This window comes from Scylla paramamosain, chromosome 6 (genome assembly GCF_035594125.1).
Source record: "Scylla paramamosain isolate STU-SP2022 chromosome 6, ASM3559412v1, whole genome shotgun sequence".
Classification (NCBI taxonomy): domain Eukaryota; kingdom Metazoa; phylum Arthropoda; class Malacostraca; order Decapoda; family Portunidae; genus Scylla; species Scylla paramamosain.
In genome coordinates, this window is record NC_087156.1 from 23,164,497 (window position 1) to 23,183,651 (window position 19,155).

At 45.9% G+C, this 19,155-nt stretch overlaps 1 protein-coding gene across 7 annotated transcripts in view; it reads right to left on the bottom strand.

The window, feature by feature from the left end:
• LOC135101443 (uncharacterized) overlaps nt 1-19,155 on the bottom strand; it is a 92,163-nt gene that overhangs the window by 49,416 nt on the left and 23,592 nt on the right. For 6 of the 7 annotated variants that reach the window (XM_064005396.1, XM_064005398.1, XM_064005397.1 and 3 more), the window contains one exon: nt 5,670-5,751. The exons of the other annotated variant lie outside the window; for it this stretch is intronic. In XM_064005396.1, the coding sequence (XP_063861466.1) occupies nt 5,670-5,751 (82 nt within the window). The remainder of the gene's footprint in view (nt 1-5,669; nt 5,752-19,155) is intronic. 7 annotated transcript variants of the gene reach the window in all.

Below are 19,155 nucleotides of genomic sequence, written 5' to 3' on the forward strand. Positions count from 1 at the left end.
CCCCATCTAATTTCTCTCCATACTATAAAATGCCCAATGTTTCCCTTTGGCCAGAGGATGCGGTATTCTTTTCTCTTTTCCTGCCGATACGAGCACCCAAGGGAGCAGTGGGTGAACAGCCTCGTTCTTTTGTATCTTTATCTAGCACACGTAGTTTACCTGTGGCTGTATATCGCAGCCTGCGTGGCCCTTCGTGGGGACAGTCGCCTGGTAATCCCACTAACACCAGTACAGGAGCCACACACGCGTGGTGGCACCAGTACAGGAGCCCCACACTCCAGGTGGCACCAGTGTCACTCGTAAACACAGCCCAGACCTCAAGGCGAAGGACTCATAAGCAGGCGGTGATGGACGTTAACACAAACAACAAAATGATGTTGACGTAAACACGCAGAATTCCCCAGCGGCACAGAGGGCGGGACGACAGTTGCTGGTGTTGTTTGACGTCAGAACAAGGAAGGCATCACCCAGGAGACGAGGTCGTGTTAAGGCAAGGCTTTCCCTCCTCAAGTTTACTGAACGCTTCCTGAATCAGAACGTATCACGATATATGTGGGTATAATTTGCTCGCCGTGGGGAAGAAAAGCCAGTGTCAGTGACTCCTGCACATCACAGGGTACGGCAGGGATAAAAAAATTGATGTTTACTATTATTGAAAAGATGAGTGTTGATGGAATAATGTCAAGATGATTACTACAGCTTTGCCATACAGAGGTGAAGTCCGCGCCATAAAAGCCAACACCTGTGAACGTGGCTCGCACTACAATAAATACTATCAATGAACGCTGATATGTTTGAAAGGAGAATACATGGAAATGGGAACACAATTCTGGCAGACTTGCAGTGCATCAGACGGGGTCAAAAGGTGTGCGTAGGGGCGTATAAGGATTAGTTTATAGATGTAAATGGGAAGAAGTGACTAACACGCACCTAGGCCAGATGTTGCTGTAGAGAAAGTAAACGGTTACTGGTACAAGCTGTAATTAATTTCTTGAGGACCTGCGTATTTCAAAGGAATATATGAAAGGAAAAAAAAATGTAAGAGGATTTTAAAGGGGCTGAAGGGCGGAGCGCGAGCGTTTAAAAGAGGTTACAGAAGCCTTACTTCCTCTTTCTCGCCCTAATTACAGCATTAACTCAGCGGTGGGGACTAGCCTTAAGTTTGTCTGTATCTTTTAAAAGTTAAATTAGGATCTTAACTCTGGCGGTGTAGTGATAGTGGCGGGTGGCTGCTAACAGGAAGGGGAGCGTCTTCAGCAAAGCAGTGATCATATCATATCCTATCATTTCTGTCCGTGTGATGATGGTCCCCCGCCGCCTTGTAATATTATTCTCATCTGAAAAACTCGGATTGCCCACCAGTATATCATGCAGGATGTATGAGATGCGAAATACGATTAATAGTCATTATTTCTTGAAGCGACATTTAAAGGCCAATACGGACTGAAACTCTGTTAGTGAACTTTCAAAAGAAGAATTCCTGTTTTCTTCACTTGTAGAACTTATAATATGCTTTTTCTTATTATCTGTGTGTCTCTAATGGTCTTGATATATATATATATATATATATATATATATATATATATATATATATATATATATATATATATATATATATATATATATATATATATATATATATATATATATATATATATATATATATATATATATATATATATATATATATATATCCCTATGTATTCCTATGTACTATCTGTCCGTTTCTCTCTCTCTCTCTCTCTCTCTCTCTCTCTCTCTCTCTCTCTCTCTCTCTCTCTCTCTCTCTCTCTGTAACCCCAATACATACATATCTACTGCATACATTCGAATGATTTCAAATAACTTCAATTACACCTGTGACCAAGCAAAGCACGGGCTGGGGGCAGATTACTGCGGCCATCAAAAAAACTATCACTATGCATCATCGGTCCACCTCAATAAGGGAAACGACATCGGTGCTTCACAATTTTATGAAAAAAAAGAAAGAAAATAAAAGAAAATAATCTGATGGTTGTTATCTCCGGAAACTCATACCCTTTATATTTCTGTCTGGAATGGCGCCAGGTCTATTCGACGGCTTCCCCAAAAAGTCTGCTATCAATAGAATACATTAAATCTTGCCAGTTCCAGCCAGCCTCGTGATGTCCGGCACCTAGGTAAGGATATTTCCCACAATTTTTCATTTTTCCCTAGACCTCTTCAACCCGGATCGGATTACTGTGGTGCTCCATATTTCCAAATTCTATGGTTTTCATTTCTCTCTCTCTCTCTCTCTCTCTCTCTCTCTCTCTCTCTCTCTCTCTCTCTCTCTCTCTCTCTCTCTCTCTCTCTCTCTCTCTCTCTCTCTCTCTCTCGGTCAGGTTTTCATATAATTGTATCAGAGCGAAATCCCCCTCCGTTTGATGTCCTGCGTTCCTCCCGACCTTGACCTTTTGGCTGGCTTGTGGTCCTGATCGAGTGCCCGCTATCGTCTTTAATAGATGTGCTTCCGTGCTTGTACCTCGCCTGGTCAAACTTTTAAAATTTCTGTTAACATCCAGTTCCCCTTTTTCGGTTGAAGTTTGTTTACATCCCGCCTGTCCTGCTCGCCTTTAAAATGCCGCGTTGACTGCGTGACTTATAGAAGTTTTTTTTTTTTTTTTGGGGGGGGGATGTTATCTAACTACTAACTAAACTCAACCTCTCAGTAATTCCAGATATTCGTCTCCTCTTTTTATCCATCATATACATAATAACCTCATATAAATACGGTGTAAATATTCGAAGTGCCACAAAGAATAAAACTGTGTATTTCATTATCAAAGCTTTAGCAAATATCAGGTTCGGCTGAGGAATGTTATTTAGTATTGCCCCTGGTCAAAATGTTCACTGTACGAAGCGATGGATCTATAAAGAGGCCTCACCTATCTGTACGGAGGAGGTGGTGTGTGTGTGTGTGTGTGTGTGTGTGTGTGTGTGTGTGTGTGTGTGTGTGTGTGTGTGTGTGTGTGTGTGTGTGTGTGTGTGTGTGTGTGTGTGTGTGTGTGTGTGTGTGTGTGTGTGTGTGTGTGTGTGTGTGTGTGTGTGTGTGTGTGTGTGTGTGTGTGTGTGTGTGTGTGTGTGTGTGTGTGTGATAGTGAGAAGAGGGGTGGAGGCACTTCCCTGTATAATCAAAGGTTCATTTCATTTCATTCATTTCATTATCTCCCTTCCTTGAGCCGAGTGTCTTCAGCCTCTCATCACGCTACTGATGCTGCTGCCCTCAAGCACTACTTTCACGGTTACTGATCTTCTAAACTTGCTAAATGCGCCTCTCCACAGTCCCACCACCAAGCTGCACTAATCTTGCATATAATAACAATACTCATTCTCCTCCCTATTATATCTATCTGAACAATGCATGTATTAGCTAGAATAATATCTCCATTGCTTAATTAAGTCCATTCACTGGTAAGCTTTGGAATAGTCTGCCTTACTCAGCTTCCCTGTTTTTTTCTATGTTGGATTCTTTTACGATGGAAATGTCATGACACTAGTTCTCAACAATTCGTCGCATTATTTCTCACATCTAGCAGGCTGTAGTGTGTGTTACAGAGCTTTTTAAGAGTGCCGTTATAATTCCAATGCTAGTATAACAACAATTCTTTATCATCAATAGAAGGAATGCCCAATAAACCTGATTTCTTATCTCTGTGGCCTTTGCAAATAGTCTTGATGAGAGAACAACGCGTTTAAGAAAACGAGCTTTTGCAATTTTGAGACTCTATTACTTTACTTATTCAGTAACGTTTCAGTTGCGGCAATAAGTCTATCTGCTTCCCTGTACATCGATATACCAAACTTCCTTCATATCATACAATTTTCCACAAATGCTGGTTGTCCTCTTTTCAGTCAGTTGATGAAGCCTACATTAAACTTGAGCGCATTCCATAAAATATACATTCATCTAGTTTCTAAACAATAATTACAAGGTTTCCTGTTCCATTCCTTCCTGGTAATCTCGCATCTTAAACTCCAATAATATTCAGTGTTGTGTATCTGTCAGTTTATCGCAACTCTCGCTACTTCAGAAGGACGCCTCTGAAGTGTCCTTTGAAACAGCGTGAAGTCAAGGGCAGTCATCTCATTAACTCGCTCCCCTGCAGTGTCCTCATTCTTGCACACTCCACGCAGGGCTTAGCTTCTCTTGCTACTCCTCTATCTAATTCCCTTGGTCAGTACTTTAAGCGTGTGTGCTGCATGCCTATACACCCTCTTTGCTTTCCTTGCTTCACAAAATTAACGCGTATAAACCAGCGTCTTCATTCCCTCACCTCTTTGCATTTACTAATCCGGCAACCAACTCTTTCAAGAGGAGAGCATCAGGACGCTTCGTAAACCGCAATGGCCCAACTTTTGATAATCTCTTCCAATTTTTAGTTTCGAAGCGGCTGACGGCAGAATTTTTTTCTTCAATTTGCTTTCGAGACGTTAGTTGCTTTTTTTGCTGTGAAAACATACAATAATCTGGCTGTGCTCCTTCCAGTGAGTGAGAGAGAGAGAGAGAGAGAGAGAGAGAGAGAGAGAGAGAGAGAGAGAGAGAGAGAGAGAGAGAGAGAGAGAGAGAGAGAGAGAGAGAGAGAGAGAGAGAGAGAGAGAGAGAGAGAGAGAGAGAGAGAGTACACATGACAGAAGGATAAAATGATAGTCTGGTCCAGGTTTCAGGGAAGATCGTAGCAAGAGAATCCAAACAGGCGCCAAAATATCCTATTACGTGACAAACACAACATTAAGCGTGCCGCCCCGCCACCACAAGCACGGCGCAGGTGGTGCCAAGGCGTGCTGGCGACTCACTCAACTTCGAGGAAAAGCCGTCATGAATGATCTGAGAGTCTGCATTTGTGCGTTATTCTAAGCAACACATGCAAAGGCACGGACGCACACATTATGCACACATTCGAGCACGAACGCATGCACGCACGCACGCACGCACGCGCACACGCACGCACACACACACACACACACACACACACACACACACACACACACACACACAACATTCGTCCACAGTCTCTCTCTCTCTCTCTCTCTCTCTCTCTCTCTCTCTCTCTCTCTCTCTCTCTCTCTCTCTCTCTCTCTCTCTCTCTCTCTCTCTCTCTCTCTCCAATGAATACTTGTTCGGAAAATATTTCTGACTCTTATCTATTGAAGCCATCATCAACTTTTCCATCTAAACTATCACCAAAGACCAATATCATGGGAAAGTAAATACAGAAAGAAGCCATAATAACTCAGCCTTAGATAACCCCCAAGTTTGTTGACATGAATTCACAGAAGTTTTGCCCAAGTTTGGGCTGAGTATTGACTGCTGGGCTCTGTACAGCGCCCGTCCGCCGCCGCCCCTGCCAGCCGCCACCCCAGGCGAGGAGGCATGGACAACGGGCCCAGGGTTGGCCGGTTAGGGAGGGGTGAGGATGGGGATGGCAGGGTCACAGGATGGGTGAGGAAAAGTCAGGACAAGGGTGAGAAAACAAGTGCGGGAAGGGACGGAGGCATGACGGAAGTGGAATAAAAAACACCATCACTTTTGTTGGCGTGTCGAAAGAGGCTGCCAACGCTCCCTCCCGTTTACGTAAAAGAGAATTCCTCTCATCATTCGGTCTTTTCCTGCCCCGCCCTTCCCTGGTGGCGTAGTAAGAGGGATTCACCTGGGTGCGGTGTCGCGGACAGCGGGGCGACCATCTACACCAAGCACCAACCGAGGCCGCCCGGGGTGACGCCGCCGACGACCTGCGGATGAGGACACGGTGAGGACACAATACAGGCTGGGACGAGAAAACTAGCTAATTATGTTACTTAACGTGGGGTACGAAGAGAGGCGCCTCATCTTACACAAGTCTGCAAAACACTTCCTGACTACATTATAATCTACTAAAAATAAAGTTGGAATTATAAAAAAATAGTAACCTTTTGAATGCGAAAAGAAAACGTAAGCCTGACCATGGAGGGATATAAACAATTTATTTTACACTCTCCCTAACTGTAGACTATATATTTTCTACAAAAATGTTTCGAGGTTCAAAATGTCAGCAGCCCACGGCACTGAACGACCCAGCAATGGTCCCGCCGGGCAAGATGGCCCCAAATCCAGCCCGTGACCCCAGTCGTCGACACACTTCACTGGCTGTGTCACCGAACCCGCCGCGCCACCAAGAAAAAACACATACATTATTTTGCTTTTCAACAGAGAAATCCACGGATCTCTGACTTCCCCTTCGGTGATGCTGAAGTTCCCCGATCAACACTCAAAGTTGTGTGAACTCTATGACCGGAGAGACTTTGTCCTCTCTTCTCCCAGAGACAAACCTCATCACGAGAGGGAATTTCTTATTCAAACATATATTTACTAACTTCAGGAATGTTATATCAATACCATTTTTTTTATTGATAAGCTCTCTGGTTTCATTATGATACGATCATTTTTACACTAAACATTGTTCACTAATAATTTCGCGTGGTGCATACATTCGGGCAAAGCTGTTGCAGGGAAGGCCATTGAGGTGTACTGCCAGAAACTCTCTGCCTTTCACATTTGCTGCATTAGAATGGTTACAGCAGCGGGACACGTAGGTTAAGAGACCATGTGGGGTGAGGTGTGAAGGGTGCGCAGAGTGAGTGCTGCAAGGGACAGGCGATGTGCACACAGTTTTGGAGAGCACAGGCTGGGTGGATGTGCATGAGCTGTGTGGAGGGTGCCGGATATGGTGTGTGTGTGTGTGTGTGTGTGTGTGTGTGTGTGTGTGTGTGAAGGGCACATGCAAACCAGAGGGTCTGGACGAGGAAGGGTGCGGGATGGGCAGGGACGGGCGCAGAGCGGGAAGGGAGCAGAGAAGGGCCGGTCGACCACCGCCCGCCAAAGTAAACAGAGAGCGACCATAATCCTGCAGAGCCGCGAAATTAAAACTTGCTCTAGCAGAAAATCTTCAGGCTGATCAATACTGAGGATCGGCTGCCGGCGAAGGCTCATCTGCCTTACCCAAGTGGACGTGAAGAGCCTCGCCCGAGCCATACGACGCGAGAGAACTACTGGAGTGGTGGGCCGATATGGCCGGCCATGACAGGCAATGGCAGTCCCAAGTGTGCCGGGAACTGTCTTGTGAGTCGTGAATTATTAATCTCCTCAAACACTTTTACTAGAATTGCCTACTTTACTCTTCTTTATTATTAGCATCTGGCAGCCTTACGAGCTTTCTACATGACATGTCAGTCGATTTGTGTGGCCATGTCGTCGTAATGTTTTATCCCAAGAGACTCACGCTGCCCACACCACTGCCCTTGACACGACTCCCAAAAGTGAGTGTAAGACGCTCAAAGAACTTACTGGTTTCGACAAGCCGATCTGAAAGCTTCGTCTCCTAAGCTGCTGGCTGAGCGCCCTGCCACACTCCTCCCGGATGGGCTCAGCTTTTTTACTTTTAGATTCATTAACAAACATGCAGCAAAGTCGGAGTTACTCAATTTAATGTCTTTCTTTGATGAAAATGAGATGCATTAATATAGCGATGCTTTACCGTCTGTGCAGCTTCCTCATTCTCTTTGGTGAGTTGCAGCATTTTATTGTCAGTCACTGAGTCGAAAACCTTGCGGTCTTTTCATTCTCGATATTTTTAACGACATTGTTTTCGGCAACACTACCACCAGCATCAAGTCATCCTCGCAGTATTCATTTGCATTAGCTTATTCAATGTGGCTTTGGTGACTCAGGCGAGGGACGAACACAACTTGTGGACGTGTTCCCTTCCTGCAAAGCTAAGTGTGTCTCAGAGGGCCACCAAGACACCGCGCTTCGCCTGTCCTCCACCACACCTGCCACAAGAACAACAGTCTCGTCAGCCTACTGATGCGTGACGAATGACCATCTCGTGCCGTGCTGCCACACCCTTTCCTCCTCTTTATCTCTCCCGACTTCTCAATGGCCCTTCTGTTCTCAGCTCCACGCCTTCCCTTCCCCTGACATCCTAAATAATATCAAATGCAATTGACGCAACATTTCACTCTTAATGACTTTTCTAATCACATTTGGCTTTATGAATTATGAATTACAGATAAACTGGGTTAATATTAAAGCTTTTATACAAATAAATGCTGCTGATGATCGCTTAAGCCTACTAGGTGATCGAGGTGTGTGTGTGTGGATGGTTAGGTGGGCGGGTGGGTGTAGGGGAGAGCAACAACCAAGTATGGCATGGCGGGTGGGGAGGCGGAAGGAGAGGCAGATGATGAGGCTGGGATGGGTTGGAACAAAGGTTGGTGTGTCAGACGATGCCAAGCGAGGATGAAATAATTAACTGGGCACATGTTTCCGTTCATACCTTGTCAAGACGCCCACGACATTCTTGGCAACTCCCAAGAGTCGCATGTCTGAGCCCTTGCTAACATTACAAGTACTATATTTCTTACTGCGCTGGATGACGAGGTGGAAGAGGAGGAGGAGTAGTGGTAGTAGTAGTAGTAGTAGTAGTAGTAGTAGTAGTAGTAGTAGTAGTAGGAGGAGGAGGAGGAGGAGGAGGAGGAGGAGGAGGAGGAGGAGGAGGAGGAGGAGGAGGAGGAGGAGGAGGAGGAGGAGGAGGAGGAGGAGGAGACTAGAAGGTAAAGGAGGAAAAAATGGCATATGGTTCAGAGGATAAGGAAATGTCTCTTTGCTGCCCGCGTATTCTTAAACGCATTTTTCTCATGTGGATAGTTTTCAAAGGTTGCAGAGATTATTAGTGTGGTTTATAGAAAGTTTTTTTACTGTGAAATTGACTTAAATCATGAAGGTACTCTTGAAAACTTCGATAACTTGCACTAGATCCTGTTAAAAAGTAGTCGAGATAAGACGCTGATGCGTTTAATAATACAAATATCAATCTCTCTCTCTCTCTCTCTCTCTCTCTCTCTCTCTCTCCTCTCTCTCTCTCTCTCTCTCTCTCTCTCTCTCTCTCTCTCTCTCTCTCTCTCATCTCTCTCTCTCTCTCTCTCTCTCCTACAGAGTGTCCTGCAGCAAGTTGCTTCATGCATCCGTAAACAAAACCCCAGCAGTACCTCCGCTAAATCTCCCCGTTCCGCGAAGCCGTCCGGGTGACCCATAAATCAGAATGAAAATGTAATCCCACGGCCGTGTTTTGCTTGTGATTAACTTAGTATTTCATCACGCCGTCCGCCGCCAGTTCATTGGTTTCCATGGCAAACAGTACACTACTACACCTTGCCTCTCCAAGTCTTCCTTTAGTAGACCGTAGTGACGTCCCCCAAACCCTTCTCTCTCTCTCTCTCTCTCTCTCTCTCTCTCTCTGTGTGTGTGTCTCTCTCTCTCTCTCTCTCTCTCTCTCTCTCTCTCTCTCTGTGTGTGTGTGTGTGTGTGTGTGTGTGTGTGTGTGTGTGTGTGTGTGTGTGTGTGTGTGTGTGTGTGTGTGTGTATGCTTGTTTCTTAATAATAATATTATTTCTGACGACAACAAGATAATGGTGATTATGATGATAACAGCAACAACAACAAAAACAAAATGATAATAATAATAACAATAATAATAATAATAATAATGATAATAATAATAATAATAATAATAATAATAATAATAATAATAAGGATAACAACAACAACAACAACAACAATAATAATAATAATAATAATAATAATAATAATAATAATAATAATAATAATAATAGAAATAATAGTAATAATGACAACACCATCAGCATACAGGCGAGGGAGGAGCACCGCTGCAGGCTCTCCTCGTTGCTTTGGTTTCTGATCAATAAGTACAGTCACGTACACTGCCTTTATGTAACCGTTCCCTGTAGGGCCTCGTTAGCCACCGAAATATTAAATCACATCAAAAGGAATTTATATTTAATTTCTGCACATTAGTGAGAAAATTAAGTAATTCTGAAGTGCCTGATTGTGAAAGTCAAAGGCTAAACTAATTACTTTGTACCAAATAGTACCGATTAATTTCAAAAGAATAGAAAGGATCATACAATTGTTGTTGTTGTTGTTGTTGTTGTCGCTATCACTACCTTAACTCCCGCTGTTGCTCCTCATGATTATTATTATATGGACAGCAGGAGGAGGAGGAGAAGGAGAAGGAGAAGGAGAAGGAGAAGGAGAAGGAGAAGAAGAAGAAGGAGAAGGAGAAGGAGAAGGAGGAGAAGGGAGAAGACGACAACAATGACGACGACAACGACATGTTTACAAAGAGCAGGATCAAATATAAGGAGAGCAACGGGACATTATGAGGGAGGACGTTAGGAGAGTAGAGTGTGACAGGCCACTTCTCCTCCACCCCGTGCACCGCTCAACGCTCACCCAGCATGTCAGGTGACCTACTCTCACTCGCAGCGGTCTTCTATTCTATTCCGTCGGCACATCAATGAAACAGTGATCTTAGGGACGCAATTCACCACAAATCTTTTCCCGATCTTGTCTTTTGAAAGGAAATACTTTGAGACCCTGCATGTATTTATTTACTTCATTCACTTAGACTGATTTTAAAGTTTAATGGTTTGCCTTTCAACGATACACTTTTCACGTGGCATGCTTTGCAGGAAAAGGAAATCATTAAATAAATTTTTCACAGGATACCAGCTGGAAGGAGCCCGAGACGATGTGTGGGTGCTGGCCTCGCGGTAGTGTGTGTGTGGGCCTGGAAAAGTGGGGAAGGGGCCTCGCCAGGTCTCATCATGAAATTATCGATAAAAGAAAGAGGAGGAGGAGGAGCAAACTGAGCGGCGGATATGAGATGGAGGCAAGGCGGCAGTAAAGGAGCAATCGTTGATGAGATGTTCTGCATCAGACGGAAGCTTGGCGGTAAGATGTGAGCGGTGCGTGCACGAAGGTCCCTGCTTCCCTCCCCCTCTCCCTCCCCGCCCTTCGCAGCAGCAGCAGCAACAGCGGCAGCGGCAGCGGCAGCAGCGGCAGCGGCAGCACCAGCACCAGCATACACCCAAGTGGTCGTTGGGAATTTTAAAAAAGTGTCAGACTTTTAAGAGGGGAAAACAAATGTGGACGCTCGTGAAACTGAATGTAAAGTTCTCAAGGAACAAGTCTACACTTTATGACCGACGTAATGAGTTGAATACAAGAATGACTTCGTCAGAATAACTTGCCAGACGGAGGCACGGTTCTCTTTGCTCCAGGACATCGTTAGTGTTTTGTCTTTAGAGGCCATTAAATGTAACAGTCGGCCATTTCCCTGCTACGGAATGCTTGCACAATCAGTGTTGATGGCACGCCGTGAGGAGTTCATTAGGATGACTGTCAGAAACCAGGAGGGAGGAACGCCGAGAGATTCTATCGTGAATAGTATAATTTGCGTATCTCAAAGTCTCGTATCTGTGTTGGGGTACTTGGGGTTCTGCCGTGATAACAGTGAAAATCTTTCCTGCCAGGGGGAAGGCGCAGCAGGCCCGCTCCGATGGACACAAAGGAAAGGATCAAGGAGATAAGAACTTCTGAAAGGTCAAAAGAAGAAAATTTGTTCAACAGATCCTAATGTCAGAGTTTATCAAAAGTTTGAGAATATTACAGGCTATGATTCGGCATAGTTTCGAAGACCTGAGTTCAACTTCTGCGTTGAGGGAAAGAAACCAGCAGCCAGCGGCCACAGGGGAGCGACGGGGTGGCTCTCCCCGCCGCCTCCAACACGGGGATTTGACTTGATGTGTTGAGGAGTTATAGCCTTTGCAACGGCACCTCCTTTTTCCTGTGTGTTTTTATTGCCAGTTTGTGTCACTGTCTTTTATATTCCTCCATTGTGTACAGCGTCTCTTTTCTTCTTTTATTTTGTTCGGCAAATAAAAATTTTCCGGTTACCACCTCACTGCTCACTCCAAATGGATGCTGTCTTTTTAATAGCAAAAACACTATACAGAAAATTTAAGACAGAATTAATAAAACAAATGAGTCGGGTTTCAGCACCACATATATAACAATTTTTTCTTTTATGTCTGAGGAAAGTTTTTTTCATCCGATTTTACTCACTCGCCGGAAAAGTAAATAATATTTTCAACTGGTCCCCGTTCCTCGCGTGGCTGCACGAGGGTCTGGTCGCCCCCTGCACCCCCTGCCCACCCGCCCCTCGGCGCGGCCACCTCGTTATTCCCACCCTAGCCTCACAGCCGCTGCGGGCAAACATATACAATACAAATAAAACAATGTCTTCTATAGATCGCATCATCGCCGCCATATCTTGCCTCAACACCGGCAAGTCACGACAGACACACCCAATTGAATCAACATTATGTTTTCTAGGTGTCTAAAGTGTTCTGATGCCAGGAAAAAAAACGACAGTTTCACGACTTAGAGGCTAGGGGAGTGTGCGGCACCACCAGGCAGCGCGGGCTGAGTGGTGCGGTCGGTAAATAAGCATTATTACAAAGCGAGGGAAAGCAGGTCCCAGTGAAGGAGACGGGCTCGCTTAGTTATGTTGTTCTCGCCAGTTACATCACCCGCTGCTGGCGCGAGGCGGGAGGCAGCCTTGCCTTCCCCCACCCACCACCCAGCACACCCACACCCGCCGCCACCACTCCCGCACTCGTCAAGCCAGTGTCGCTCGCACAATTTCAACGGCCATTTTCCATTCCAATTTCGCGATCAAACAACGTCATTTACGTCAGTACTGCGCCTTTTTTTTCTGTAAATTACACTCTTGCATGTCAGTGTGCAGTGAGTGAGCCACGAGGCGGCCGCTCCCTGCCGAGACATGTTCGGCGCCCTCTGTCAACAGGGCATCACGATAGCAACACAACGCGATGGCAATAAAGTCTAAATACTTCTTTGCTCCTCAGCATTTCGTGATGCGGGAAACAGATGGTCATGATCCAAGTTGCATGAGCGGGGAACAAATTAGGCAGGAAAATGCGTCGGCTCGCGAAGTAAAGACTGGTGGAGGGTTGAAGACACTGACTTGTTGCTCATTATTATTCATAAGCACGCGAGACACAGGGAGGACCAGTGCGTGCGGCGCTCCCAGTTAGGGGCAGTAAAGTATGTATGGTGCCGGCTGCGTCGATCACACCTAGGGCTTAGGGAACTGCGGGGAATATGTGTGTGTGTGTGTGTGTGTGTGTGTGTGTGTGTGTGTGTGTGTGTGTATGTGTGTGTGTGTGTGTGTGTGTGTGTGTGTGTGTGTGTGTGTGTGTGTGTGTGTGTGTGTGTGTGTGTGTGTCCTCAAATGACTAGTTTTTCCCTGGCCTATAAAGTTCTATTCATTTTGACTCCTTTGGTGTTGAGAGAGAGAGAGAGAGAGAGAGAGAGAGAGAGAGAGAGAGAGAGAGAGAGAGAGAGAGAGAGAGAGAGAGAGAGAGAGAGAGAGAGAGAGAGAGAGAGAGAGAGAGAGAGAATAAAACAACTAGACCAGAAAAGCACACACACACATACAGGGGGGGAAAGGATTAGGAGATGAAGGGATGACCGTGATGAAAAGAGGGTGGGAGGGAGAGGGAGAGAGAGATGAGAGAAAAAGAGAGGGGCGGCACGGGGACAGATAGCGGAGTGGTGGAGGGAGGTGTGGTCGTGTGTTCCTCTCTCGCTTCAGCATTAAAAGTTAAACCCGCAGCAGTGAACGTAATGAACAAAGAATGATGAAGGCGGGATATACATTCACCAGACAGACGAGACAAACAGAAGTGTAACCAGATCGTGCCGCCAACACCACATGTGCCACCACCACCACCACCACTACTACTACTTCATTTAATGTTTTCCCCATTCTCCTCTCTCTCTCTCTCTCTCTCTCTCTCTCTCTCTCTCTCTCTCTCTCTCTCTCTCTCTCTCTCTCTCTCTCTCTCTCTGTGTTACTTTAGTTCTTTCCCTCCTATAGTCTCTTCTTGCTATATATACAATGTCCCCAGCCAGAATCATAATTTTCACCATCTTGACTATCTTTCCTGTCAATTCATAATCAACATCATCATCGACACAAATACTTCCCGTCATCACAGTCACCACCACCACCACCACCACCACCATCACCGACAGTTCAGTTCCCTCCTTCTCTATTTCCTTATCATCATGACAAAATGAAAATATGATGTCAAGAAATAAAAACAACTGGCCACCTAATCTCGGTGCCCCGCGGAATCGATCACGGCATTAGCTTCTGCCATCACTGAAGCCTTTATAAATCCCAGAATGATCCACGCGAAGAGAAAATGAGCTTCGTGGTCCCTGCGGGAGAGACCCTCGAGGGGCGACACGGAGCCGATAGAGGGAAAGAGAGAGAGAGAGGGAGAGGGAGAGGCAACCAATGTGAATCAGCCAGCATGTGGTGGAAGAGGAACGAAGAGCAGGAGAAAGGGGATTTCAGACTACATTCTAAAACACTTCAGCGTTTCATCTTGACTTCTTTTAAGAGGGTCAAGTGGACATTATTAAGGGTTTTCTGGTGTGTTTTTATGGTGCTAGTGATAGTCTAACCAGGCTTCTGCACTACCAATGGAGAAAACATACGTGAGAACCTGACTAATTATCTCTGTGGCCTTTGAAAACAATCCTGATGAGGGAACAAAGCTTTTAAAAATATGGGTGTTGGAGTAAGAACAACACACACACACACACACACACACAGACACACACACACACGCACACACACACACACACACACACACACACACACACACACACACACACACACACACACACACACACACACGAACAATGAAAACATCAAGGCCAAGAAGTTGTTGTGGAGAAAACAATTTTTACAGCGGGTTGTCGCGTTCAATGGACCACAGCGTCGCCGTAAATAATGGTGGATGGCTGGACCTGTCAACGTCTTGCAGGCCAGGGTCCACTCTTGACCTGCCGTCCACACCATCATCTCTAACACACACACACAGACACACACACACACACACACACACACACACACACACACACACACACTATCATAAGTAAATCACCTTTTGTTCCACATTTCAAACTACAAGTTCCTGTGAGAAGTTTTGTATTTATAACAAAATATTTTTGACTTACTGGTACTTCACACTTCCCTATTCTGAGCGTGTTATTTATTATTTTTCTTGGTGAAAGTTTGTTGTTCCATATAAGCAATATCAATCACGTACTATTATTATTATTATTATTATTATTATTATTATTATTATTATTATTATTATTATTATTATTATTATTACTACTACTACTTGTACTAGTGTTAATTATATTATCATAATTATCAAGAGTATTATTATTAACATTAGTACAGTCAACATATTACTGATACTACTATTATAACTATTACTCCTTAAAGCAAACAAACAAACACACACACACACACACACACACACACACACACACACACACACACACACACACACACACACACACACACACACACACACACACACAAACACACATACACACACAGTTTATCACGTCAACCTTAATGAGTTTCAACCGTAGACTTCTCCCCTAATAAGACGCCTTTCGGAGGAGGAGGAGGAGGAGGAGGAGGAGGGAAAATAAACGCAATGGAAGAACAAACAAAAGATCAGTTGGTCCTTACGGGCCTCGTAGTGGGGAGTATACTACCTCACAGTGAGAGAAATAAGATAGCATTGATGAAAGCTCCTCGCCACCCACCGCTCCCTCAAGGCAGGGCTCGCAGAAAAAGAAATACTATACAACGTGGAGAAACTGCTGGGAAATTTTATAAGAAAGAGATAGGAACCATTACTTCCGGTGCCAGACAACCAGCAACAACCTCAGTAAAGCGGCACTTCACAGGTAAACCCAGACCGACTTTTACCAGCAATCTGCCATGACAGCGGATGATATCTCAGTCGTGTATTGGAACGTAAAAATTCGTCCAGTCAGTTTTTAAAAATTGTAACTATTACAGTACCACAGACATCAGAAGATAAAGAGTTTCAAACGTTAAAGACTCTATTGAACAAGTGTTTATGTTCATTTGACGTGACATTTTACCAAACCATTCTCAGTTGTAAAGTAATGATACACATTAATCATTATCGAATCCTCTGAATATTTAAAACCTTACTATGAAGTCACCTTGCACCCTTCGTTTTGAGAGACTGAGTGAATGTAATGTGCCAAGCCTTTCTTTACATGCAATATTTCTCAAGCGAGGTAAAATTCTAGTTATTCTGCGCTGTACTCTTTCTAGCTTTCCAATATAATTTTTTGTAATATGGGAACAGGAGGAGGAGGAGAAGGAGGAGTTCAAGGTGTCGCAAGGGTAAGACACGAGACGAACAGTAATTCAGTTAAGGGAAAACGGGCACAAAAGGCGATAGTTTCTTCAGCTCCCCACGCACCACTGCTCGGGGTAGTGCTGGAGGTGAGAGAGTGCAAAAAAACACAGGCACAAAAAGCCCGGTCATCTTGTACAAGTGAGGCAGAGGCGCGTGATCGTTTTTTCTGTGCCGGTGGAGATGACAGGAGGTGGCCGCTAGTGTACATTTATTGAGAACTGGAGTACTCGGGGATGCGTTACGACAAAAAAGATTGAATTACTCTTGGTAGTGGAGACAAAGCTTATTTACGTTAATGGGGGTGGCCAGGGCGTGGGGAGTGGAGGAAGGGGGTCCTGATTGCTGTGAGGGGGAGGAGGATCTTAATTGAGCGATATAAATTCGAGTTCCTTTGTCGTTGTTAACCACCCAAGTAAAGCACGCGCCGAAAATTGATTCAGCGCAGATTGTGTGCCAGTCATCAAGTGGCTGCCGGGCGGAGCGTCAATTTCGCTGCACACAGGAAGGAATAAAAGCAGCCATTTATCACGGCACCAAAACGGCCAAACATTCCTCTACACCCTTCCGCCTGTGTGCAAACACTGCCGCTCTCGCGCGTCCGCACACACACGCACACACGCATGCACGCACGCACGCAAGCACACATGCACATACACACGACACACACACACACACACACACACACACACACACACACACACACACACACACAATTACGCACTTAACATTCGTGCAGAAATAGCCAATATTGCTCAGTATTATTTTCAGTTAAATAGAGGGTTCCGAAAAAAAAAAAAAAAAAAAAAAAAAAACAGTCGACACTGGCGCTCAGTTTGCCAAGCCCCATCAATGCCGGGCAGCGCTACTGTGACAAGAGGCGGCACGGCAGATAGTGGCGCGTAGGACATACAATGAAACACTATAACAGATGAGAATAGAATAAAACATATAACACTACATAACGAAAAGAATAAAATAAAATCCCCTTGTTGCAATCACACCTTCCTTTTCCTTCCCCAACCACCACCACCACCACCACCACCACCACCACCACCACAACCACCACCACCACCACCACCACCATCACCACCACGACCACGACCACCTCCTCCTCCTCTTAGCTATTTTATTGCCATGTGAAAGAAGGAAAGAAAGCAAAAAAAAGGTGCTTCCGTGAATTGTGAGCTGGCGGACGCGTTAAGTCATCGGCGGGAGGTTTCGTGTTGCCCACTTGAGACCGTGTGGCTGCTCCCTCTCGTGCTGTGATGGGGAGACACTATTTCATGTAAACTTAATGTCCTGAGTCACGGGCGAGAGACGGAGTGAGAGCCGGAGCGAAGTGGGAGACGACAGCTTGGGGAGGACCCCTGGGAGGGGGAGTGTCCTTACGTGGCGGCGAGGACGGGGTGTGTGATGGGTGAGAGTGGACGGGACGGGGTGAGCAGGACAGGGCTTGGTGTAAAGGAGGATGTGAGGAGAAGGTGCGGGTCACTGTATTGTCATTCCTCTCTCTCTCTCTCTCTCTCTCTCTCTCTCCCTTGCGCGCACACACACACACACACACACACACACACACACACACACACACACACACACACACACACACAGAGCTGCCTTCCCTCACGCAGACACACTTCTCAGAACCTTTCCCGTAGAAGCAGCTCAGCACTGCAGATCTGTACTGACGTGACTTTCCAGGTACACACATAACTTCATAAGAACGAGAAATAAGTAATGTAAACTGCACGCACCTCAATGTGTGTGTGTGTGTGTGTGTGTGTGTAAGGAAGGGGAAAGAGAGAGCGAGGGAGAGGGCGAGGAAGGAAGGGGGAAGAAGAGACAGGAACTGGTCATGTCTCATTCGGTTAGGTGACGGTGGAACCATTTATTTCCATTTTGATTTATTGGAGCGCAGCGGCCAGTCTAGTGCAGCGGGTCATTAACAAAGCAAACAACTAAACGAGCGGCCAGCATGACTTATGTGAGCACGGGAGGCGACTGGGCGGGGCGGGAAGGGGCCGGGATGCATGGGAGCGAGAATGGGACCAGAACGGTGATGGATGGGAGGGAGAATAGGGGAGAGACGCTATGTCATCGGGAGGAGACCACAGGGAGGGTGAGGCAAGGTGAGGGGCAGGCCAGGGTGTAGCGAGGAGGATAGAAAGAGTGTGGGGGGCGGAGAGGAGAGATGACAAGAGGGCGTGACGGGTGTGGTGAGTGTAGTGAGGAGGACGGGAGAGGCGGGGCGGAGATGACAGAAGAGGGACAGAACGTGGTGTCGCGGGGATGACAGAATGACAGGAGAGAACAGGGTGCGTGAGCGTGGAGGAGAGGGTGAGATTGGGGACGATAGGGAGAAGAGAGGACAAGGGGACGGCACAGGGTGAAGCGCGCGGCGAGAAAAAAGTGTTGGAATGAGGACAGGGTTGGATGGAACGAGTGGAGGACGGGAGGAGGACGGGATGGGACGGAACGGGAACGAGAGGGAGTGGGGACGGCATAGGTGAGGGAGGGTGAGGGCAGGGACGAGGAGGGCACAATTACGCCTCTCTGTCATCGGGGACGTCAATATCAGCGGCAATATTAAACGAAGAATATTCGTGAGCACTGGAGGGGCGGCTTGAGGGACGTTCCCACCTTTGTGTCTGACTAATGGGGGCCTGGGACTCCCTCACTAAACTATTCTTTTTGTGTTGTCTTATTTATTTCGCTTCTCAGGTTCGTTGGCTTCACCTTCCACCCTCTCCTCCCCACAGCTCCACCACGCAGCAACACAGGAACACTATAATAACACATACACGCCAACACACATGTCAACGTACACACACACACACACACACACACACACACACACACACACACACACACACGTTATCATGCATACATAAACAATCAGACGCGCTTACACGCATGCATACATACATGCATACATACATA